The following is a 26,412-nucleotide window of genomic DNA, read 5'->3' as shown; positions in this document are numbered from 1 at the left end:
ATATTTTTACCCATGAATGCAAGGGGAATCCTTCCTTAGACCCTTTAGACCTGAGCAGTACAGATACCCTTCTGGAGGTAAGTGCTGTTTAACAAAGAAAGTGGGGAATCACTGTGTTTCCATCTTAGATGTTGAGAAACCTGTATTGCTCTACATCATAGGGTAATTGTGGAGGCAAACAGGATAAAGATTGTAAAGCACTTAGCACATTAAAAGCACATTGTAAACAATTAATGATATTATTGCCATATGACTGAGCAGATGGAAGTGGACTTTTCATGACAGATGTTGCACTCTCCTGCTGCTTCCTTTCAGCACGCATGTTTTCAACTCATTGCTCTGTTGTCTAAACACTGAATGTGCCTATAGGCTGTCTAGCATCTCTGTAGCCTGTTCCTTTCTTCCTCTCTTGGCTAACAGTCACCCACAACAGTGAGGAACCTTTCTGAAAGGTTATGAGTTAGTTAACTATTAACCCACCCCACTCCATTTTAATGGTTGCTGTCTATGATGTTCCTTTCTTCTCTTAGCAAGCAAAATGCATCTTAACTACAAGATGCTGACAAAAAGCAACATGTGGGAAAGATGGTTCTTCCCATCATATCCTGCTTGCGAATTTCCCAGGTGCATCTATTAGACATAGCAGTTAAATGCTGGTACTGCAGCCACTCACTCACAATTACAAGGATGTGAGTTCGATACCAGCCAGGGGCTCCAGGGTCGACTCAGCCTGGCATCCTTCTGAGGTGGCTAAAATGAGTACCCAGCTTGTTGGGGGCAATTAGATTACACATTGTAAACTTCTTAGGGAGAGCTTAAGTGCACTGATAAGCGTTATAGAAATGTACTTGCTATTTCTGTTTCTAGATGGGTTTTTGCGTTTGTTCCAACAAAACAGCTGGATCAGTGGTATGTAACAGAGAGAGGAGGGATCATCTGAAACTGTATGTCTTCCTGACAGAGTTTGCTGACCCCTCAATAGGAGATGGTTAGGCAAGTCAAGAGATTTCTGCGGGTGGACAGAATTAAATTTCTGCACTGCTAAAATTGTGAAAATCAAATGTGTTCCACAAAGTTGTAGACTGGAAAAATTTTACCCTGGAATATAGAATATTGTTTCCTGATCAATGGAAGAAAAGATTCATAGGGACTAGAATGTGTCCATTCTATGGAATGTGTTGCTTTTTTTCTGCAATACAGGCATTTTAAAAAGATGTTAGGCATTAAGACTTGGAAGTATGTATGTTTGTGGGGGTGGGTGAAGCTCCAATTAACCCATGTATCTCTGGGAGTACAAATTTATTCAAAGTCTGCTTTACCCACCCCACCACATCTACAGTCCCCAAGGATATGAGGCAGGTGAAAAGCTGAGGCACATAGTCTCATGAAGCATTTCTTGAGGCCACATACCTCAACCAGGGCTGACTTTTCATCCCCATATGCCATTTCAGATTGGGGAATGGAAGGAATAAATTCCATTAACTGAGTATACTTGAGAATTACAATTGAGACAAGGGGAGAGCATTGCTAAGGGGGATCTGTGGAAATGGGTGTTTTTACCTGGAAAGGCAGATCCATTCTACAGGCCAGAGGTTTCCCATCTCTATCCTAGTGTAATACTTCTCAAATATTTTTCCTTTTCGGTGCCAAAAACAGCTCATGTAAATGGGCTTGGAAATATCATATTCTCAGTGGCAGCATCTGTTCACACAGGGAATGTGCTTGTTTTAAAACCTTATAGATGTATTCTTTAAGGAATCAACAAGCTTTTGAAGAATACCCAGGGCTCTTAAAAATGTCATGTAAAAACACAGTCATGTTGCTGTTAGTCTTTTATTTAATGCATCCTTCCCATTTTCAATAGCATCTCAAAACTGCAGTTCTTTTAATCTAAGCTCTCTTTCTCTTTCTTTCTCTTATATCCTGATCCTCATGCTTTCATTTAGGAGAAAGGTGGATGTCAGGTGTGTATCTTTTATTTGATTGATACTGGCATAAACAGTAAGAGCAAACGTGATCTCTGATGTCTAATCTGTGGGGAAAGGGTTGAATGAGAGAAGGGCAGTTTGGGCCTGCGAAAGAGAAGAATGTTATATATAAAACTTGAACTTGTTATGGTATTTATTTACACATCTACAGAATTAATAGATTTCACTCTGGCTTTGAGTATCCTTATCTCTTTGCATCCAAGTATATGGTGTTGTTCCAATTGATAGTTCTGTCTATGTTAACCGATGTATACCTCCAGGTCTTTGGGGGGAAAGTATAATAACCCAGATCCACTTGATTTATAGTCACAGCACAATGGTACTTGAAAGTTAGTATTTTTTTAAAAAAAACGTTGTTGTTGTTATTATTATTATTATTATTATTATTTGAAGTGAAGGGAAATGCTTCTTGTGTCACAAATGTATTATAATTATGAAAGCACACTTAAATCTAAATGCATAAATTTGAATATAAAATTACATTGTTGCATAATTTTCTCTCTATTCATTATTTATTATCTAATGCTGTAATCCTATACATCACTGGCCAACTGTTTAAGTGAACTACAATAAGATATTAAAAAACTAGTCCAGAACCTTTTGCCATTGACGTGATGAAATATGTGTACTTTTGTGTTCCATTTCCCAACAAATGCTTGCTCTGTCACTTTGTCTTGATATTCTTTCCATTGACCCAACTGCATGTCCATGTTTGGGATAAACACTTTTTCACTTATGTACCTGCAGATCTGAACACCAGAAACATTATCTGTTGGAGTTCTAATGCATGGAAGCTAAATAACAATTTCCTCCTGAAAACCTATCGATTATTCCAGTTGGAATACAGTGGTCTCTCTCCATTTGCTGGGGTTAGTGGTGAAAGACCCCCATGAATGTGGAAAAACTGCAAATAAAAACCACTATTCTTTTTACCCAACAGAACACCTTTCTAGGAATCTCAATAATAATAATAATAATAATAATAATAATAATAATAATAAAAATTTTATTTATGTTTCCCTGCCTCTCCCATTGGATCAAAGCGGGGTTACAGACTAGATAAAATCCAACATATACATAAAAATCTTTAAACAAATTACTAACATTAAAATCTAAGCATATCAATAACAATTATCAGTAAAAATACTAGTTAACAATACAATCGGGGAATAGAGCAGCATCTCTTTCAGGGAACATGCATCAGCCAGAGACATAGAGAACCATATTTGGGTGTCATCAGCCAGTGTCTTGTGGTGCAACTTTATGGTTAATATCAGCCAGAGGTTGATCATAGAATCATGCTGAAGGACTTACAAATGCCTAGAAAAGTGTTTTCTCTAGGAACTTGTAGGTTCTCCAGCACAACTCTATGATCAACCTCTGGCAGAGTTGCATTGAAGGACCTAGAGATTCCTTTAGGGAGAAAATATTAATCAAAATCACAGATAATCAAATCTGCAAAAGTCAAAGCCACAGATGTGGAGGGCCAGCTGTATATGATTTGCAAAAATTGGCCAGTTCTGTCTCCTTGTTTTTCCATGGCAATACTTTTTTAATTTCCAATGGCAGTAACTTTCCTGACACTTGTAAAAGGATAGAGTGTCAAGGAAATGTTCATAGTTGAGGTTTCCCCTTTATTAAATCTATTGATTTATTACTAAAAATAATTTAAGATCTTTAATATGGGTTGATTAATTCTGCAAAGGAAATCAAGTTCTTTATTTCTCTTTCTTCTTTAAGTTGCCAGTCTTGAGGACTTCATTCAGTACAAATCTGAACAGCAGTACCTTTTGCAGTATTACAAGCTTCAGACCAGAAATGACTGAAGTGTGATTTTAAAAGGAGAGAGAGCCTTTGAGCACATGTAGTATATGTTCAAAGACAGAGGAGATTATCACATGGGCGCGGGAAGCCTTCTCCTGTGCTTAATTTGTGTTATTAGCACAATTGGGGGGAAGATTATCACACCCCAGCATGCTTATCCTGTTCTTCTACCATCTGTAAACAGTAGTGGGAGCATTATTGGGTATTAATGGGAGTTCCCGTTAATACCCGATCATGGATCCATTACTGTTTACAGGTGGTAGGAGAACAGGATAAGCACGCTGGGGTGTAATCTTTCCCCCGATCACACTAATAATACGAATTAAGAACGGGAGAAGGACGCTTTCCTCCCATGTGATAATCCCCAAAGAGTCTCAGAAGAACTACCATTAGGCTACATACTTCACAAGTAGTTTGGAGTACACCATGCTTGCTTTCTTTGTACTTCCCATTCTCCCTTACATCTTGGCTCATTCTGTCCTGCTGCCTTGTCAGCCTGTCCTCTAAAGAAGTAGTGACTGCATAGGGCCGCTGTACTGCTGTAGATAGAGGACAGTTTAAAAGACTAGCAGAGGAAGTTAGCCATTTTAGTCTCACCCTCTTTTCCTTTCCCCGCCCTTGCCTTATCTTGTGTTTCAGCAAACCGTTCCTTCTTTAGTTCTTGCATTGTGTCATGGCACTCAGCACTGCAAGCTAAAGAGCAGCGGGAAGGAGAGAAAGCAAGATTGATGGAGACTGTAGCAAGGGCAGTAGTAGGGGCAGTAGATAAGGGGTTGGTAGAGAGAAGAGGCAATAATAGGGATGTCTCTTTTCCTCCTGCATCAGGCAAATAAGAGAAACCCTAGCTGCCCCTCATAAAATGGAACTTGATTTTTTTTTAAAAAAATAGTCTGCTAAAAATGCATTATGCAAGTGTATCAAGTCATGCAAAAGTAAGTCAGCAAAGGCAACAGATATAGTGATAAACACTAATTATATGGTGGTATGAGTATCTTTTACCCTGTTTTGTTGCCTCTTTACTTCTGATTATTCCATTGCCTTCTGTGTAATCTGTGCAAGAATCTCTTCAAAACAGACCCTATCTAGACTTTCCCTGGAAAGCTAAATATTCCTTCAAAATCACAATATTAACCTTGGGAGTTAGAATTAGGGAAGGGTGGGAGACCTCATTTGTTAAATACTCTGAACAGCAGTGGGATGCTTGTGATTGAACATTTTACGCTATATCTGAGCACCTAAAAGAACTAAAGACTTTCTTTTTTTAAAGGGGGTTGGGTTGGCCCAAGACAGTTTGTTCCCTAAACAGAACAAGATGGCTTCAAGCTTCTCTTCTTGTATAGTAAAAAAAACCCTTTGTGATTGGTGAGGGACTGGCCATTTTAGATGCTACGGGGCCCTACACATATCCAACATTACCCACCACACACCATCTTTTGCCTTTACTCTTCCTAATAGTAGGACTCACACTGTGTATGGTTCTTGAATTTTTCTAATCACATACCACAATTTCACAAGTACACTTTATCACTTTTGCCAGCACTGTCAAAGTGTAAATCCATGTTCTTTTAATTGAGTTTTAATTGGATTATGCCTTTTCGTTTTATTGTTTGTGAGCTTCCTTAGGTCCCATGCCGGGATATAGGCAGTATATAAATGCAGTCAGTCAATAATCAATATCATTTTTAGATTCCTTGATGTCCATGTATTTTCACATATATTTGCTTTCTTGAACCACTTGCTACGGAAATGTCAGTACTGCTGGCATCCAAGCTGAAATGTTGCAATATTCCTTACCTAAACTGTTTTCCCTGCTTCTTTTTAAATAACGGAACAAAGTATAAACACACATTCCACTGAAAGATCTGGTCTCTGAATGTTTATCAACAATGTCTTGGTAAAAAGTAGTAAGTGTGTGTGTGTGTACTTGAATTGATAAAATATTGTGAATAGATGTAATTTCATAATTTATCTCTTGGATAAATAACATTGAGAACAAAATGAATGTCAGTGGGAGATGAGTTGTTTCTATTTTAGAGCATTATAGTGAAGCATGAGGGAGCAAAATAAGTTTAAGCTATGATTCCACAATATCCAATATTACTTCCCGGTTGGAATTATAAGTAAGAAATAAGGAAGTTTATCGCATCGGGGATAAAACATTCCCCGATGCGTTACAACATGCACTCGCAGGGTCGTGCACGGACATCCAGTTTCCATGACTGAGTGGGTGTTCAGTCTGCCAGAGACTGCATCTACAATGCAGAATAATCCAGTTTGACACCACTTTAACTGCCATGATTCAATACTATGGAATTCTAGGAATTGTCATTTTGTTTGATATTTAACTTTTTCTGTCAGAGAAACTACAATTCCCAGAATTCTATAACATGGCAATTATAGTGGTGTCAAACTGAATTATTTCTGCAGTGTGGATGCAGCCAGAGTCCTAGTCCAACAACTACTCCACACTGGCTCTCACAGAACTTGCTATTATGGCAGTATTTAAAATGTTTAGGAGTTCAAAGTGATAAAGGAGTGCTCTCATTAAACTAGTCCATATATTCCTGTTCCATGCAGAAAATTCAGAGGTAGAGCATCCCCTAAAGAAGGCTGTCCAACTTGTTTGAAGACCTGTAGTGAATGAGAGAGCGTATTAGCCTTGGCAGTAATTGGCTCTATGGTTGAACTGTGGTAGTCATTTATCTTACCAAATTGTTCAGCTGATACCTACCCTCCTATAACTAAAACCCATTAGATCCAGTCCTGCCTTTTGAAGCTGCAAAGAAACACCTATTGAGGTGTTAGTCAAAGAGGAGGCAACAACAAAGGGAAAACCCAAAGAAGTGTACATGCCTTGCCCTTCCACTGTCACTGCACTCACAATGTTTATGAAGAGGAGAGTAATAATGTGGGAAAACTGGATTTGTGTATTTAATGTGTGCCTTGAAGTTGTTTCCAGCTCATGGCAACCCTAAAGTGAACCTATCATGGGGTTTTCTTGATGAGATTTGTTCAGAGGAGGTTTGCTATTGCCTTCCTCTGTGGCTGAGAGAGTGTGACTTAGCCAAGGTCACCCAGTGGGTTTTATGGCCAAGCAGGGAATCGAACCCTGGTCTCTGAAGTCACAATCCAACACTGAAACCACTATGCCATGCTGGCTAAGCAACACAAATTACCAATCACTTGGGTTTGGCTCAAGTCTGCCCTCTTTTGTGAAAGCCTTTCAACTCTTAGAAAAAAAGTTGCCATGTCTCTTAGTCTCCTGAATGTCTTTTAAGGACATATGTAGCCAGATTTCTCTCAATATTTTAGGGTATTTTTGAATCTTCCTTTGTATCTTAAATTTGTCTGGGAAATAACTAAAGCAAACATGCCTTGAAATTAGGTTTATCCCCTAGCATAAACGTAAGGTATTGAAAAGTTTTGCTATGTAACCTTGTAAAATTCAACCAGTTTATCGCCTTTGTATCCAAGGCAGTATCCCATTTTATCCTCACATCTATCCTGCAGGGTAAATTTGGATGAAACAGAGAAGAATAGTTTGGTCAGAACTAAACAGTGATCACGCTAGCCTTTGAATCCAGGCCTTGCTAATCAAAGCATAGAGATTTGTCTTTTGTGATTTTTGGTTCTACTGAGTTACTCATTCCTATGAAAAGTTGTTCTGAAAAGTGTATAATCTTCTGCAAATTCTCTCTCTTGAGAGTGCCTTGGAAGAAAATTCTAGGGATTCTTTTTTCCAGCTTTGTTTCTCCCTGCGGTCATGGTAAATGAGAGACACTGAAATATCATGGAAAGAAGTCAGGGGAATTTCACTTCTTTCTAATATGTAGGATATCATTTGCAGCCTCTTTCTCAAATGAATAACATATCTTCTTGCATTTTCGTCCATACTTGCCCCAGTTACAAAAATTCCCTTAGGTGGCATGGGGTGGAGTAAAGTAGGATATCTGAAAACCCTTCTTAATACACCAGTCTCTCTAGACACACTATCGTATTTTACCTGTCATCCCTAACAAAGTATTTCTTCCTGTAAGAGTGACACTAGTTTCATTGTGCTGCATTAACGGAAGTCTTGACATGATTAGTAAGTCAATTTATTAGCCATACCTTATATTTTAACTGGGATGTAAAGAATGTCAGTAATACTGTAAGTGTAAATTTTTAACCAGCAACGTAAAAAGTATCAGTCAGTATACAGTAAAGATCTTTGTGGACGGCACCATTTTATTTATTTATTTTTGGAAATCAAATACATAATATTTGATTCTTGATTTGTTGAGACTTTGCTTTCTTTCTGCAATGTTAACAATACATCTGCACAGTCGAGTAAAACTCCCCAAACCATTGAAAAACATTATATCAGTGCTTGGCTTGAGATGATCATTCTCTGCTGTTCCCAGGCATTTCTTGAGTCTAAATATTTGCCACCCGCTGTCTTTTTGCTACTGGCAGTCTTTGTGCTTTTCTGCAAGATAAAGGCATTCCAAGCCACCTGGACATTCTGTGAGTGCTTCTAAGCTTAGTCATGCAAAAGGAAAAGAAAAATGCAGGCCTAGGAGAGTCTTAGTTGCATTCCTCACCTCTAACCTATTTTGCCCTTGGATATATCACAGTTTATACTTACAGTATCACACCTTGCACGGACGCAGCTGGAACCTACCTGGAAACGCCAGAGATTTCTTGCCCCCTTTTACTGGGACCAGGATATATTTGGTGCATTGAATTGCTTTCTTACTCTTACTTTCTTAAAAAGATGTGCTTGGAAAGTTACTTTCCAAAACTGATTGCTTATAGAGTTGCCCCTCCATTGGCATGGACTTCAGATCCATGACGTTCACTTACTCGCGAGGAACAAACTGAGGAGGTTAAAATGGGGGGCGTGCCTGCAACCACTCAAGTCATACGCATGCATCCCCATTCAAGCCTATGGAGCTTGAATATCTGCAAGTTTCCATTTTTGCAGGGGGGCCTGGAATGGCTCCCCTGCAAAAATGGAGGGCTGACTGTATACTTTCTCCAATGGGACTCAGGGTGACTAGAAAATAAATAGAAAAATATGCTGAAGCAATCCACAACTGAACAATGGTAAAATGGTGTGCGATGGGTCCCAGAATATAATCCCACGATTGTTTAGTTAGGGGTGGCTTCAGTGTCCACTATAGTTTTTTTCTTCCAAAAATTATTTTTCCAAGTGATTCCTCGAAATATAACAGACAGTTCAAAATGTAACACAGTATGTTGAAGGGCACTGTCTAGTACTACCAATCAAAATGCACTATGCAGCTATTCAATCTTTTCCCCCCATTGCTCACACTTGGTCTCTTAACTTTTAAGTTTCAGCCATGTGTGAAATCATTAAGATGAAGTTTTGGTCAATATTTATTTGAAATGTCTCTTCCTTAATGAAGATTTTGTGAAACTCAGAAGACAGTATAATTCCCCTACCCCCAGTAAGAGAAGCTGCTTCAGTAAAATACATTGCCATATCTATTCTGTATAGTTTAGCTTAACCAGTTCAGTGGCTTTCCCCCCTGCTACTGTCAGATGAAGCATGCTTCTGTCCTTTTCCAGGATATACAATTCCTCTTTCATCACTTATTTCCCCACCTCCACTATACCTCCTCCCTCCCAGGCTGCATGTTTGTGCTTTAATATTTAGTTCTTACTGTTGCTTTATGCTGTTTTGTATTTAAACTTTGCTTTTGGGCTATGTGTTCCCTTTTTATTATCACAATTCTTTCTTTTGTGTTTGTTTGTATGCCTGTTTCCTCCCCATTCCCACCTCTGCTTTCTTGGACTTCCAATGCTTCCTATACAGCAACCAGATCTGGTTCAGATTCAAAGGGCTCCAAAGGTATTTTCAGTGGGTACTTGACATGCCTTTTTAAGTAAGGAAGTTCCTTATTTAAAAGGACTGTGTGTTATGTGTCACTTAACCAAACTAATAAGGTGCCAGCTGTGGAATCTCTGATAATGACACAGTTCAGTTGCTATGGGGACCACCTTATTTGCTTGAGTTACCCTCATTACCAGCATACCCCATAGCCATGTGCTGAGGAACTCACTACAAAGAAAAAATCCAACATTCTTTTGTTGGAATATATTGCATAAATCATGCATCCGTCTACTTATTCTGTCTGCGGAATGGTGATTGTTCAGAGGTTATATTTTATTGAATTGCTAATGTCCTCTTTTTGCCTATGCCAGGATGGCCAGCTTGTGGTCTTTAAGCTGGGGATGGAGATGCTTTATTTTCCAACCCCTGTCAAATTTTGCATGTTTTATTTTTACCCCTAATTTCATCACATTCATTCTTTCCATTAATCTGTATTTTTAATTTAAAAAAAAATAAAATATGTGTTTAAGTATGTATGCTAATTCATATTTAAATATATATATTATTTCAAAATATGTTTACAAGCATATTTTAAGACATTTATCCCACCAATAAGTGCTTCTCAACATTTGGATTTCATACTCCTGTGATAGATAGCTAAATTCCAATCCAAATCTTAGCCCAAGAGATACAGATCAGGTTGTTTTGTCAAAGAACTGTATAAGATCTCAGGGATTCTTAATGAAAGCCAGGTCTGGCTCCCAGAGGTCCTACCAGATTTGGATGGAGGTGTGCTTACAAAATCGTTCAATTTCATTAATTTTTTTAAAAAAATCATTGTGTTTCTGGATGTATTATATCATCTGTGTTTAATAATAATTGCTTTATTTTATACATTCTGGAAAGGTAAATAGCAATTACAGATCTGCTTCAGGAGAAAAGGCAAAGTCTTTTGGGAAGCACATTCATTTTCCCCATGCTAATGATCTCATACCATCCTAGCATATGTCCATTATTGGATGATATTTAACTTCATTATAGATCTTATCTATGTGTGCTGGAGAATTTTGGTCCACAAAAATTAATGTAGAGTAAATCTCAAACATGCAGTTTGGCCTTCCCAACTCATACAGCTGGAGCTGGTTTGGAGTCAATGAAAACTGCTGGGAACATCCATAGACTTTTGTGTTGTTTTTTTTCAGGCTATGTGAGCATAAAAAACCCCACAAAAAACTATGGATGCTGGCCGTGAAAGCCTTTGACTTCATGCTGGGAATATCACTGGTCTGGAAAGTTCATTTGACCTGTATGTTTCCACTGATGCATTCCTTTATTTTTGTGTTTTCCAGGGAAGGAGATTGGTGGCTGGCTCACTCTCTCACAACTGGTCAGAAAGGCTACATCCCCAGTAACTATGTCGCACCCTCAGACTCCATCCAGGCTGAAGAGTAATTGAAATTTTTTAGACAGTTTTAACAACAAGAAGAAAAAACTCCAGAATGTTTTTCACTAAGTCTTTGGCCACAACACCTGAGCACATCTTAAGTTCAAACAATTATCTAACATAATTTGTTGATTTTTTTCTGGTTTGCATATAAGATATTTTCCCTTGATGGCTTGTAGTGTTCAGTGATAATTTGAGATTATGGCAATTAGTCCCCAGAAAGAACTTTTCCAGGCCCCTGAAACAGGATAAAATTTTCCTTGCCTAGTAAACCCATACATTCCCTTTGAGAATTCATATACAGTGGGCCCTCCCCTTACATGGGGATCCGTTCCAGATCCCTCTGCATAAGGGGATATCAGCGTATGCTGCAGCCCCATTGTAAGTAATGGGTTTCGTGCCCCATTGCTACTTCTGAGACATGCGAGGGGCTTTTCCGGTGCGGCCTGCATAAAACACGGGTGCACTGTAGTTGCTGGTGGTAGGAAATTATGAAGAAGCTTCTAACTTTGTACCCTGTTTCTTGAGTCCTGGGATAAGAGACATTTATGGCAAGGGGAAGTTCCACAATATTCTGTGGAGATAAACCTCAGACAGGCCTGTTACAGACTGCCAAAATAAAGCTGCTTCGGGTCTCTTTGGAGGTATGTTGTTTAAATGATGCATGGGTCCTAAGAATCCGGAAGCTACACCAAAGCTGCACTCCAGTGCTTAGGAATGGAGTGTGGCTTTGGCGCAACCTCTGGACTCTTAGGACCCATGCATCATTTAAACAACATACCTCCAAAGAGACCCGAAGCAGCTTTATTTTGGCAGTCTGTAACAGGCCACTTTCCAACAATGCTTGGCAAGATCAAGATGCATTTCAGACTGTCATCTCTTGTTACAGGATAACAGATGGTGCAGATTCTTTTTTAAAATTTATGACCATAAAAAGAGCTCAGTTGACCCAGACGAAAGGTCCATTTAGTTTAGCACTGTTAGTCCTATGCCTCTGGAAAGTCCACAAATGGATATGAAACATCCTCCTGTTACTTCCTCAGTATTTGGTATACAATTAGTATACTATACTTGAGGTTGGAGTTTCAGTTTAGCTAATGGTTGTTGGTGTACCTTTCCTAACATTTACTGCTTTATGCAGAATTCAGAGACATAGCTATGTTAGTCTGGAATATTAGTTTGCAAAGGAATCTTATGAAAGAAGTTGTAGCATATATTTGAAGACTTGGTCTACTTCTTTAGGAAGATACATCTGAGGAAATGGACCAAGTCTATAAAAGCTTATGCTACAACTTATTTTGTACAGTTAGTTTCAAAGGTGCTACAAGATCACTTTGCATACTGCTTTATGTAGGTTCAAGTTCTGGACCCAATGTACGAGGGCTCAGATCTTCAATCTCAACACTGACAGCTCTGCCACCTTAGAATGTAATGTGTAAGAAGGTGTGCTCAATAAAACTTCTATAAAAAACAAACATATGTCCATGGAAAGTACCTCTATATACATTTTTTCACCATTAATATGTAAGTTCATGTGCAGGGACCTGGATATGGGAAAGAAGATGAACACTGCATACTATTTCCTAGTTGCGTTCTCATACCATACAGTCCTGTGTAAGATGAACCAGAGGGTTTTTCTAAACATTTTAAATTTGGTCTTCCCCTCCTACTTACAACTAATAAGCTTTACATTTCCACTGGAAATATTGATTGATTGATTGATTGATTGTTCTTTATAGTACAGCTTCTTGATCTCCCTTTTGTTGATTGCATCAGCTGAATAGTATCTGATATTTCTTCCTATTGTCTACAAATACTTGGGCCTAAGCCTTAGTATCTGCAAGCTATGTGCTTATAAGAGAAGGTGTTGATTCTCCTGTCTCTAAAGAGATGTTAACCATAGGGCTGAAACAAGACAGGCTTGATAAATCAGGCCGCAGGCCCAATCTATACTCCCATCATGGTTTTGAACTGGGCTAGCAAAAGAAGAGGTATTTTACTGCTCCTTTTTGGCCCGGTTCTTTGTAAAAGACACCACCTCAGTGTGGTTTCTGGCTGCGCTTGGGGCGTGTGTCATCTAAACACTAAGCCCAAAATGCAGCTGGAAACCGGTTTATGTGGCTCGTCTTTTTCGGGCCAATAGCTGAGGAAACCTGGAGTCTGTGATCTTTCCATGCTCATCTCTATTCCATTGCTACAGGTGGTATTTTGGCAAGATAACTCGCCGAGAATCTGAACGGCTACTACTCAATCCTGAAAATCCTCGAGGAACTTTCCTGGCAAGAGAGAGTGAGACAACGAAAGGTAACAGTCATTGGTGAAGCAATACATATGTTTGGAAAGTATCATTGTGAAGACTCTACTCCTGTTTCACCTAGAATACTGCAACAGTTCTACAATCCTAAGATGGTGGTGCCCAAATTTCTAATAGCTTAGGCATGCTCTTCTTTTTTCCTGAATTGAGACTGAAAGTACATCACTCCATTTGAGAAGCATACCACATTTATAACCACAAAGAGTTTACTTTTTCAGCAGAGGAGGAAAACTTGTGGTCCTACAGATACTGTTGGACTGCACATTCCATCAGTCCTCACCCACATTGCCAGTGGTGAGGGATGATTGGAGTTATGGTCCAACAACACTGGGAGAGCCACAAGTAAATGTATCCTTTTTAAATGATGTAAGTGATTAAACAAAAATACCAGGGTGTAGGATGTTATATCTCATCAGATCTGTGTTCTAGGTGTGCCTCTTGACTCATGTAGACTTGCAACAGGCAACTACCTCTGGATAATGATAATTTGGCTTATAACTGTGTGGTTATAGAATTATAGAGTTGGAAGAGACCTCAAGGGCCATCAAGTCCAACTCCCTGCTATGCAGGAACTCACAATCAAAGCACCCCTGACAGATGGCCAATCAGCCTCTGTTTAAAAACCTCCAAAGAAGGAGACAAGGTTGGAAGTGATTAAAGCTCCAGAGGTACTCAAAGAGAAGGCAAAACAGAAATACCTCTCTGATCAGAAAGAAGCAAATCATCATAGAGACATGTAGTGGGAACCTTGCTCCATGGGTCAGTAAATGAGCTCACAGAAGCTTCTGGTGAAATGACCCACTAATGTTTCTCCTGACATGCTGTTTGGGAATTGCTGTTCTAGCAGGACCTCTCGTCCCTCTCTTAAGCTTCTTGGAGAAGTTCACATATTAAGGCTGCTAAAGTGAAGCTCTTTGGGAAGAGTGAAATAGACTTGCACCCTAGTTGTGTTCCTGTCTTGAAATTCTTGATGAGGGCAGTAAAAAGACATTATCACTGGGGACTACCATTTACCAGTCACACATTTTCTGGCTGTCCAAGGAGAAAGGCCACAAGCATGCAAAAAATAAATGTGGATTCACTTTTGTGGGCAATCAGAAATTGGAAGTTTTCAAACCCAGGAGCTTTAGACCTTGTATAGTCTGCAGGCTTCCAGTGTTATGGCTCAAAATCCTTAAGAACAAGCATCTTCAGTCAAGGAGGTATGTTTTTGTTATGGCCATATTCTCACATCTTCTGCCTGTATATGGTATCTAAAGTCAGTCCTGTCAACAGAGTTGTACTCCCTCGGTTTCTCTTCCTCCCTACTGATCTGATTGGTAGAGAGCTGGGAGGGATTTAAATGTAAGCAGAGACTGGATCCTATGCCTGTCCTCTTTGTAAGAGAATGGTGCTGAAACTGGGTCACTGAGCTGGGAATAGCTGGGTAACCAATGGCAACAGAGAACTCTGCAGAGGAGGAAATGAGTTTTTGTCTTTCTTCGCTGCCAGGGGCTGTTGTTTGTTGTGTTTACAGGAACTATTTAATGGAGTTATGCGTAGTACTGTAGGAAGTTGTTGGTAGAGACAAAGGATAGCTTCAACATATATTTAATATACATACATACTCCAGCAATAAAACCCATGTGAGCACAGAATTTAGCAGTAGAAATTCTTGGTTCTGACCTCTTCAGTTCCTGGTCTGTAAAATAAGTTTATCCAAGATAGGCATAAACTCATGAAGGGAGAAGCCCTCATACCTATGAATAGGCCATATATTTATAGTCGGCCCTCCATATCAACGGATTCTTTATTCATGGATTCAACCATACAATAGCTAGAAAATATTCAGAAACGATATACATTCCAAAAAGCAAAACTTGATTTTGCCATTATAAAGAAGAGACACCATTTTACTATGCCATTGCATTTAGTGGGACCTGAGCATCCATGGATTTTGGTACCCACAGGAGGTTCTGGAATCATAGCCCAAAGGATACCAAGAGCCCACTGAGACTAGAAGAGAGCGGGAGAGTTTGGTTGTTAGAGCTATAACAGAATCTGTGTAGCATATTCTCTTCAAGATTTTTTTCCTGCATTCCTCCTTGAAATATTCCTCATTGCCATGTGCTAAAACTTTGTACGGTATGCTGTCAGCCGATGACACATCAAAAGGAATGTGAGATTTATTATTTTTACACCAACCTGCATATGAGGTTGCTTCTACAGTTCACATTAAAGGTGAAACACTTGGGAAAACTATTTATTCCATGGTCCCTTTTAAAGAATAATTGTCTGAGGCAGTAAAGATAGTAAAATAAAATCAACTTCCTACAAAATAGCTCTGTTGTGTACCTTCAAGTCATTTCTGACTTATGGCAACTCTAGGGTTACCCTATCATAGGGCAGTTTTGGAAAGATTTGTTCAGAGGACGTTTGCCTTTGCCTTCCTCTGAAGCTGAGAGAGTGTGATTTACCCAACACCTGGTTTCTTTTTGTTCTTTAAAAGTAATTACTCTGCATTTCCCCCTACCTTAATCCTGCTGTGAAGTTACTAGCTTGCTGATTGTAGCATCTCCATCTTAAAAAATAAATATGTAAATGGCATATAGCTTTTTACTACTGATTTTTAAACTTTTGATTGGTCCCCCAACATTCTTAAAAGGCACTAAATAACAACCTAGTTGTTAATTTTGGTCAGTGTGTTGTTGACCACTAGATGTCCAGATGAAGGTAACACTCAGGAAACAGGGAAATGAGCCACTCTAAAAAAAAAAATGCAAGAGTTTGTGTTAGAAATGCCTGGCCAATCAATCCAGGCTTGCACATACTATCCAAAAGCTGACACTTCAGACAAGTTAACACAACAGCACTTTCCTGTTATAATTGGAGCATCACATCAGCAGTGAAGGAAGAAACCACATTTCCCTATAGATCTCCTGCCAGAATCTATTCCCCCCCTCCTCCTTGAGGTGTTGCTGCAAAGGTCCTCTGTCTCTGAGCTCTGTGTTAACCCCACACAAATTAGTTGGTGAGCTTTGACAGGATCAGAGTGAAGGCTGATCCAGCTGGAAGCCATAATTAGACAGCCCTGGCCTTGCTGGCTTCTTTTTTGTTCTTCAAAGGTAACCGCTCTGCATTTTCCCCATCTTAATCCTGCTGTGAAGTTACTATCCTGCTGACTGCAGCATCTCCAGCTTTAAAAAAATGCAAATGACATCAAAACATTCTAGTGGCTGAGAGGCTTGCTTGGAAATCTGTGTGTGAGGTTTGTTCGAAAATTTTTTCCTATTTCAGAGTGCCAGAAGGAAATGATGAATCAATAGGGTTTTGTGTATCATTTTTCTGTATTTTGTTCTCATCTCTTATGAGATAGGTTAGTCTAGGTCTGTATAAGACAAACAAGAGTCTATACATCCATTTCACACTGGGTCATTCTGTTCCTTGGGCATAGGAACATTCTTAGTGTTGTTAATATTTTCACCTTTAAATGAATGAATAATGCACATCATGTGGAGATACAGTCCTGACAAAGATTGGCCCTGAAATGTCTCTTGGGTAGAATCTCTGAGCTGTATGTGCTGTTCCTCAACAGGTGCCTACTGCCTCTCTGTCTCAGATTTTGACAATGCCAAAGGCCTCAATGTGAAGCACTACAAGATCCGCAAGCTGGACAATGGTGGCTTCTACATCACCTCTCGCACGCAGTTCAGCAGCCTTCAGCAGCTGGTGGCATATTACTCCAGTAAGTGGCCTATCAGTATAACTTGTAATCATGAAGAATTGTTTGCAAAATACAGAGGTCTTTTCCAAGGTACTTTGAGAAAAAGCAAATAGCTGAGGAAGTTTAAACAGTATCTTAAAGAAAGGGTGGGAGTCCAAAAATGTGACAGAACTCCTAAGGGGGAGGCAACAAATCAAACTTTTTTTTTTAATTTTGAGCAAGCAGCTTTCCTACCTTTAATTCTAAGGGAAGCAAGAGTAGAGTTGGATGATCTTAAAAGAGTTCACTGTTATCTGTTATCCTAACATTACCCAGCGTATTTACTGACTCCCTATGCATTAATCCAAAAAATTCCAGCAGGCCAATCCATCGAGTACTATTCCTTATCCATTATTTTTATGATTTTATATAGTCCCCGATGAAGGCCTCTGAGAGCCTATGCAAGCTGAAACACGTTGCCCTTTTTATTAATAAATCATTCTTCCACATTCTGAGCACCTTGAGACATTTCTCCAGTTTTTTTCTGCTGATTTCATTGATTCCAGCTTTTACTTCCTAACTGCCATAACACCATAAAGCCTCTGATCTACTTATTTACAAGACCACAAATCAGCAGCTTCTGCTTCAGAAGATAATAATAAAAGGGGTGCACATCATTTTGTATTGGTTCAGAGATTTCTGTTAGAGCAGAAAGAAAGAAGTGAGAGGTAGAGAGAAAAAACACTTTCATGGTGTCTCTCTCCAATATTTTTTCTAGCACATAGAGATCAGAGAGGCAGGAAAAGTGCTCCCTTTTAACCTTGGGGAAAAAAACTTCTTAAAGTGGCTTTTCTTTGTGTCTTATTCCATGCTTCCTTGTTCCAGAACATGCAGATGGCTTGTGCCACCGTCTCACCAATGTCTGCCCAACCAGCAAGCCTCAGACCCAAGGCCTTGCAAAAGATGCATGGGAAATTCCCCGGGAATCCCTGAGATTAGAGGTGAAGCTTGGGCAAGGATGTTTTGGAGAAGTGTGGATGGGTAAGAATTTCTAGCAGATATCTGAGCCATAAGGTACATGTGGGATTTGATGGCTTTTAAATTTGTAGGAAGGAAAGTGAATTTTAGAAGGAGGGTGAGATCTAGGAAGGCAGCCACTAATGCTGCTTGCAAAACAAGCATCTTTCTGGCTGTTTCATGGCTATCAGGTTCTCCTGGTATCCATCTCAGTAATCTGCACCCAAGCCTTATTATGATCTGCTGTGAAAAACAAAAGGCTGGCAAGGTCAGATGTAACAGAAGCCTTGCCAGCTTGCATCAGAAGTATGTTGGATGTTGCATTGGAGCAGCATAACAGCCACCAGTACAGTAAAGGCTTGTCAGTTATTGGCAAGGGGAAAGGTTAAGGGGTAGGTAGGAAAGAAGGAACCAAGTCAAAGCAAGAATATTAAGCAATAAGGATAATACTAGGGATTCCTCTTGGACTAACACAATGTAGGAATTATAAACCAGACTATTCTAGTTTAGTTTTATGTATATATTGGCCACAGATCAAAATAGACATGAACATGAGTATTCCAGAGTGTGTGTTGGTTCCATATTTAATCATACTTGGAACAATATCTTTGAAATCAATGGAACTTGGTTCTTTATCAGCCTGGCAAAAAAGATGGGAGCATAGTGGTATGTCACCGTCATTATCGCACAACAACGCAAAGATTATCACACGACATCGTGGTTATTGCACGATTATCCCATGAATAAAGAGGCATTCTAGAATGCCTCTTTATTCTTGGGATAATCATGGGATAATAGCAATATTATACAACACCATGTGATAATCTTTGAGTAGTTGCTCAATACTGATGGGAGCATACCGCTATTCTCCCGTCTTTTTTGACAGTCTGATAAAGTCTTCAGTCATGATTACTATATGTTCAGTTGATTTCAGTCAGTCTGCTCCAAGGCTAACTAACTATGGAACTAATTCCTAGTCTCTTAACAAACCACAGGGTGTTGCCAAACACAAAAATTGCAATTTGCTTGCTCCTCTGTTCATCTAGACGCTGTTAAAAGCTACGTGAATTTGAAGACAGAATACAATCCAAAAGATGGGTCAAACATGCCTAATGGTTCTATCTTGGAAATAGAGGACATTTAAACATAGATAATACCTGAATGGGTGGTTGCTTTTGGAACTGCACAGACTTAACACTTAACTTTTTGAGGGAAGGATTACAAACATTTTAAATAACTCTGAAAACATTTATTTCTTGCTAACTAAAATGGTTATCTTCTCATAAAGGGACAACATCCCTCAGATAGGGAAAAAATTATTTTGTGACATACAGTTTTGGAAGGAGAATTATTATACTTCAGATTCACAAAAAATCCTGGTAATCTGCATTTGTTAGCAACTGTATCCTCCACTGGTCCTTTCCCTGCCTGTTCTTCAGTACAAATTATATTTCAGCCATCCCCAGCCTGGTCACTTACAATCCCTATCAATCTTCTCTAAGATGAGCAGTGGTTGAGGGAGCATGAATTGAAGTCCAAAAACACTAAACTGTGGGAAATAGCTGTTAATCTCTTGTCATATTCTGAGATATATGTATGGTAAAATGGAGCCTGTGAACACATGTTTCTTGGTTAAAAGTCTGCTTTACTAATCTATTCCTATTTCTACTCCAGGGACCTGGAATGGCACCACCAGAGTGGCAATAAAGACTCTGAAACCTGGGACAATGTCTCCAGAGGCATTTCTACAGGAAGCTCAGGTCATGAAGAAACTGCGCCATGAGAAACTGGTGCAGTTGTATGCTGTGGTTTCTGAGGAGCCTATTTACATTGTGACGGAATATATGTGCAAAGGTGCTTAATATACATGTGTCAGAGTGGTTGGATACTTTGTGTGGATGCCGTTGTTTTCAAATCAGATGGGTAACACTGAACAAGCTAGAAATTCAGGCAAGGAGGGAAAAATCCACAACTACCCCTTGTCTTTCTCATTTAGCTATAGGTGGGATAGGCAGCACACAGGACACTTGCATTTTACAAGGACCAAATCACATAACGAAATTAGTGTGCTATAAATGTAGGAAGAATGGATTGTGAAGAAACTGGCTAATATTATTAAAGAAGCCACATTATTCTGTCATACAGCCAACTCACAGTTCAACACTTTTTTGCTATGCCACTATAAAAGGAGTGCAGAGAATTGCACCAAACCAGTATATATGTGAGGAGGCTAATGGATGGTTTATTAGTCTTAAGTGCCTTCTACTTTTTTAAAATAGCAGGTTAGTCCAATTAAAGGTTGTTTTTTCTTTTATTCTTTGAGTTTAAAACAGCTGCTGATCTGTGAAGTGGGGTGGGAGAGAAACATCTGCACAAATTGAAGGATTGGTCTTAATTAATGATGAATGTATGTTCAATCCTAGGAAGCCTCTTGGATTTCTTAAAGGGTGAGATGGGCAAGTATTTGAGACTACCTCAGTTGGTGGACATGGCAGCTCAGGTGAGTGTAGCATGCTTTGGGAAACATTTTTACTTATTTTGAATGCTTCCCTGTGAAAACTATCTCCCTTTAAAGAGACTGTCCACATGGTAGGCTACCACAGTCTCTTTCTGTCACAAACAGTGGGACCTTGTTATCTAATGTTATCAATATCCCCTATGGATAACAAAATCCATGGACGCCCAAGTTCCGTTAAATATAATGGCAGAGCAAAATGGTGTCCCTTACATAACATGGAAAATCTAGACTTGCTATTTGGAATTTATACTTTTTTGAATATTTTCAAGCCATGGATGCTTGAATCTGTGAGTAAAAAAAATCCATGGATAAGGAGGGCTGACTGTACTGAGTTTATCTATGTGTAAAGAGAGAGTGGGAAAGAGACAGAGAAGAGGATTATTGGCTGAAGTATTAAAACATGAAGTTCTCCTTGTTGTAGTTTGAAGTGGTACATGCTTGGGAAAAAAATATGATATTCTGAGTGCTTTCAGATGGGGTCTTAAATCTGCAGTGGCAATTTTTCAGTCATTCAGATGCCAGTGTCTATGTGAAGCCCTGATCCTGTGCTTTTGTGTGTGTGTGTGTGTGTGCTGACAGAATTAATCCCATGTTATTCACTGTTTCTTTTAAAATTCAGGAAAAAAAAACAGTACTTTGTAAAGATTTAAGCGGATCACAATTTCCTTAGGTAGCATTAAGTCACTTTGTGGTAGAAATGGTCCGTCAGACAGCTGGATTATACTGAAAATGCATCACACTTCTTTGTTGCTTGCCATGCATTTTCTGGTTTCATATCTTGCAACAGTACTTTCCCTATCAGACATTTTCCAGCCTGAGTGAGAAGTTAATCAACCAAGCTTCAGAGAACAAGGCTATGATGGCTCCTGCTTCCTTTATCCTTCACATTCCTCTTGCCTCTTTCTATCTTGGTACTGATTGTATTTTGGGAGAAACTGAGCAGAATTGCTTTGGGAGTGAGGAGCCACAGACACCCAAAGGGACTGGTTCCACACATTAGCTTCCTTTGAGCCAGTTCTTGGTTAAGGAAGAGGCTTTTATTCAAGAGTTTCTACCTTGTGCAGAGTTGCAAAGCTTGAAAAGTAGCAAGATGCTTCCTGGCTCTGCAGAGGCTGAAAAGACTTGAAAAGGGGAGGAGGAAATTCCCCACAGCTATGCCAAATTTGGAATTTTTTCTAAAACACCAGACACAGCATCCACAGATTTCGGTATCTACAGGGAGTCCCCTAACCAAATCCCAGTGGATATCAAGGGCCCACAGTGCTAGTCAATGCCTCTTTTAGTCTGTGCAGTATTGGCAAGGTATGTGGGGCAATGCCACTTCCTAGTAGTAAATGAATGACATTTTATTTTTCATCTGTTTTACCTTCCTCCAGTTCCTCTATTCAAATTTCCTTGAGTCACCATCCCAGGTGAACTCTGGGACCATTTAGCTTGTTTCCCCCTAAACTGTCCAAATGAGCATTTAAAAATGATCCCACCACCCACCTAGCAGTTTCATTCAATCAGCCAGTATACAAAATGGTTACTAGAATCCACCCTGGATTAATAATTTGAGCCTTGTTAGGCATTATGTTGACAGAACCTAATGATAGTTCAAGAAGATTTAGAATGTCTTTTGTGTTTGGGATGGTTACAGATCGCATCTGGCATGGCATATGTGGAGAGAATGAACTATGTTCACAGAGATCTCAGAGCTGCCAACATCCTTGTTGGAGAGAACCTGGTGTGCAAAGTGGCCGACTTTGGGCTGGCACGTCTGATTGAAGACAATGAATACACAGCAAGGCAAGGTACGGACTACACGTTCCTGTGTTCTTTGAAGATAATTTTCAGAAGCAACTAGTTAGTGTGTCAGAGAGGATGATTTTGGGAGTGAAATACAGCAAGGCATTAGTGAGATCATGTAGAAGTGAGTTTTTACTTAGGTACAGAATTCACTGTTTGGATATTTTTAGCACAGCGAGTGAAAGATACAGATGTAATTGTTAGCTGAAGTCATCATGGTTGCAGCAAATGATCCTTGGAGTCCCTTCCAATCTTACAATTCTACAAGAGTGGTAATTCTTGAACTTGTTTTTTATTCTTGTATTTACCTTGCTCAGGTGCTAAATTCCCCATTAAATGGACTGCCCCAGAAGCTGCACTTTATGGCCGATTCACCATCAAGTCAGATGTATGGTCCTTTGGAATACTACTGACTGAACTGGCCACAAAGGGCCGAGTGCCATATCCAGGTAAGTGTGTACAGTCATCCCTCCATATTTGCGGATTTGATTATTCACGGATTTCATTAATATGTTCTCTCTAGGACTGTCTAGGTCCTCCAGTGCAACTCTGTGGTCAACTTTAACTAAAAGTTGCACTGAAAGACCATTTGTAGCTACTCCAGTGCCATTGTATGGTCAGTGTATGTTGGACATTGACCACAGAGTTGCACTGGAGGACCTAGAGATTCCTAGAGAGGTGTCCTCTCAGGTAAAAACAGTGTTTTTGTTATTTGCGGTTTTTCCATATTCACAGGGGTCTTGTTCCCCTAACCCTAGCGAATATGGAGGGACAACTGTACTTAGTTTTGCTACTTGTTCTGCCAGGGCCATAGAGCCAGGTTTAGAGAACTCATTCGCTTAGGATAGAGCCATTACCCCAGTGACAGAGCACATGCTTTGCATGCACAAAGCTCCAAATTTAATCCATCTCCATGGTCGGACGGACAGCAAGTAAGGGAAAACTTGAAACTACAAAGATCTGCTTAAGATCATAGAGAGTAACTCTAGATAGCTCTGACCTCAGCCAGTGGTGTCACTAGGGTTGGCATCACCCAGTGTGGTAACTCATGGTGTCACATACACACCCTTGACCTCCTCCCATACCACATCCTACAGAATCCTTAGTAATGTTTTTTGTACTAATGTTACTCATAAATCATAATTTCCATATATCACTGAATGTAAGGACAATAGTTGTGACATAAACAATTAGCAAAATTAAAATTATACCTTTAAATTACAATATCATACACACAGTCTAAATGTGTTCACGTGTTGTGTAATTAAAGTGAAAATTTGGCAAGATGTTATGTTTTTAAAGAAAATGTAAAACTAATATATTCTTTCATTTTAAAAAAAACAAACCCCCTGAGGCCTCTCCTTTCTCCTCCCACTGATTCTCATCTCACTCATGCCATTTCTTCTGCTGAGCTGCAGCATTTTAAAGGGATGCAGGCGAATACCACAGCCCATTTCTGCCAAAAGGAAAATGTTTGGGGGGCAGTGGTGTCACCCACCCTTAGGGTGTCACCTAGTGCAGACTGGACACACACACACGCACTCTGCTAGTGACACCCCTGATCTCAGCTGCTTCCTTATGGAGGGCTCCTAGCTGGTACCAATCAAAAGATGTTGTGTAGCTACTCTGCCTTCCCTCTTTAATAGATTTTTTTGTGTGGATAGAAATAAGATGGAACATGTGATGGGGAAACATAGGGTTTTACAAATGGAAGACATTTTCATCTGAATTTCCAATCATTCTGTGAATAAGTGCTATTGCCCAATGAAAGCCTTGCCTGAAACCACTCCTGGTAATTAGAAACTTCCTATAGTCCCTTGTAATGTAAAAGCACACCAGGAAGCTACTGTCTGTCATAGTCCTCCTTTTGCTTTGCTGCCTCTTGGTGAGCCTAATTTGTGGTATCCTAAGTGACAGCTGCAGCTTATCCCTCCATGCTTGACACAACCCCTGGGGACTCACAGGTATCCTTGCCTAGCCCACTGTTCTCCTTCTGAGTGCTGATACAGCAGCAGAAGAATGAACTCCAAGGCAGATCGGGGAAGAAGTTTTCACAGTTGCTGCAACACTAAGTACAATACTTGTGATGGTAACTTGTTGTCATCCTGTCTGACTACTACGTCTCTGATGTCTGGATAAGGGCAAAGAACAAAATTTAGCTTATCTGGATGAAAGCTATTCCTTCTAGTGATGTTCAATTTGAAGGATTTCCCATACTGGCAGTTTTAAAAAAAAGCTGGCTGGAAAAAAATCTAGATTGTTTTAGTTCCATTGTGATTGAAAATCACCTTTGTTTTTCTGTTCACTTGCAACTTTCTCATTACAATTTCATCTAAATTCTTTTCATCTAAGACTTGGACACTATAAGGAGGAGATTTTATATATTTTGAGGCTAAATGTATATTAATGTATTTTTAGTAGCTGTCTTTATGTTATAGGGCCATAGGGTACAGTTAGGGAAGTTTTCAAACCATGGAAAAATGAGCCCTGGAGTTTCTGATCTTGGCATCATAGTTTGATAGGCTAAAGCTTAGATAATTTCCCCTTGCATCTTATCTGTAAGGCTCCTTGCTGCCAGGCCATAGGACTAGGAGAAGCCATGTTGTGCCTCTGCTTGTGGTCATGTGAGCTGGGGAAGACTATAAGGCTATAAAGGAGTTGTGCCTCAATTTAATTAATTAATTAATTGGGGAGCTGTCTTTACCTTCACTGGTTGAGCTGAAAGACAGCACTTATTTAATCCTTCAGAGAGAGCTTAAAAGTTACTTCTGTAACTTGTGTACCATTACAAAACCTACAAGGTAAGTTTTGCTTTCTGTAGGAGAAAATCCACCTAAAAAGATAAGACAGTGGTCTATAAATTGAGATTAGGAGAAAGAAATACCTCAAAATGTCTTCCAAAGCATTTTAGCTCTCAAAAATTGCAAGGAAATCTAATAAATAAACTTTATTTATTACACGAAGAAGTAACAATTTTACCAAGCACTGCTTTAAATTGTGTGTGTGTTTCAGGGGGTTGTTGTGCCCTCATTACCCTAAATAGCAATCCATTATAGGCAGCGTTAAAAATCTTAGAGGTAATATTTTTACAGACTTGTAACATCTTTCTTTCAAGCACTGCCTTGAGAGCATCTCTGAGCTGTGCCAGTAGTTTCTGCACTGTACATTTCCCTGGAGCCTTACAATTCAGTCCTTGGGGAAATGTGGGGAATGCGTGTGTATTTGACACAGTCTTGAGATATAATTAGCATCCAGGGCTTAAAGAAAAAGCAGAAAAATACTTTGCATTTTCATTCAGTTTGCTTAGACATTTGACAAGATCTTTCCCTCATCCACCATGCCAAATTTGACACGTGTCTGAAACTCACCAAATTTTGGCTTGACTTTAATGTAAGGCTGCCATGTTTTCTCCCACTGATGTCTTAAATGTGAGGAAAAGGCAGAACTCTCAAGCATCTATTGTGGTGTTCAAAAGAAACGGAAGCTGCATTTACCATCATCTGGGGCTAGTTCATGAAGGGGAAAGCTCATCATTTTTGTTGTTGTTGTTGTTTAGTGAAGAAGCTACACAGACAGGTATTTGACACAGGGAGGCAAAATTTGTAGATATCTTATGGAAAATGGACTGCAGGTCTTTCTCTTCCTTTGAAGCCCATTTCATATTTTCTGCTAACAACATCGTAGCCTCTGGAACAACTTCTTCCCCTATCCTTGTGGTTCTTCTTTTACCTATCATCAGTAATATTATAGATTTTCCAACCTTGTAGATGGCTTGGGTCACATGATTGTTTCTGATGACATGAATGATCTGATGGAATTTCAGTGCAATTGCACCACCCACACAGTCAGGATGCCCATATGCCACAAAGACGTTGGACTCAGCTATGAGAGGGTTTTCATCCTCAACATGCTTTTAGCTCTGTATTTGCTAGCAGTAGAAAAACTACCTGAGGAATAAGAAAAGAGAGGAAAGCTTCTGTGCCAAATTAAGGGAACTG

General features: G+C 39.5%; 1 protein-coding gene across 4 annotated transcripts in view; it reads left to right on the top strand.

Moving 5' to 3' along the window:
* The window catches only part of SRC (SRC proto-oncogene, non-receptor tyrosine kinase), a 117,996-nt gene that overhangs the window by 83,860 nt on the left and 7,724 nt on the right, over nucleotides 1-26,412 (top strand). For 2 of the 4 annotated variants that reach the window (XM_042462678.1, XM_042462677.1), the window contains exons 4-13: nucleotides 1,947-1,964; nucleotides 9,634-9,669; nucleotides 11,001-11,099; nucleotides 13,296-13,399; nucleotides 16,984-17,133; nucleotides 17,977-18,132; nucleotides 19,783-19,962; nucleotides 20,532-20,608; nucleotides 22,266-22,419; nucleotides 22,732-22,863. In XM_042462678.1, coding sequence (XP_042318612.1) covers nucleotides 1,947-1,964; nucleotides 9,634-9,669; nucleotides 11,001-11,099; nucleotides 13,296-13,399; nucleotides 16,984-17,133; nucleotides 17,977-18,132; nucleotides 19,783-19,962; nucleotides 20,532-20,608; nucleotides 22,266-22,419; nucleotides 22,732-22,863 — 1,106 coding nt within the window. The remainder of the gene's footprint in view (nucleotides 1-1,946; nucleotides 1,965-9,633; nucleotides 9,670-11,000; nucleotides 11,100-13,295; nucleotides 13,400-16,983; nucleotides 17,134-17,976; nucleotides 18,133-19,782; nucleotides 19,963-20,531; nucleotides 20,609-22,265; nucleotides 22,420-22,731; nucleotides 22,864-26,412) is intronic. The other 2 variants (XM_042462679.1, XM_042462680.1) reach the window with 2 other exon arrangements.

Source organism: Sceloporus undulatus, chromosome 4, assembly GCF_019175285.1.
Source record: "Sceloporus undulatus isolate JIND9_A2432 ecotype Alabama chromosome 4, SceUnd_v1.1, whole genome shotgun sequence".
Classification (NCBI taxonomy): domain Eukaryota; kingdom Metazoa; phylum Chordata; class Lepidosauria; order Squamata; family Phrynosomatidae; genus Sceloporus; species Sceloporus undulatus.
The sequence above is the reverse complement of the archived record's forward strand: the minus strand, read 5'-3'. Positions and strand labels throughout refer to the sequence as shown.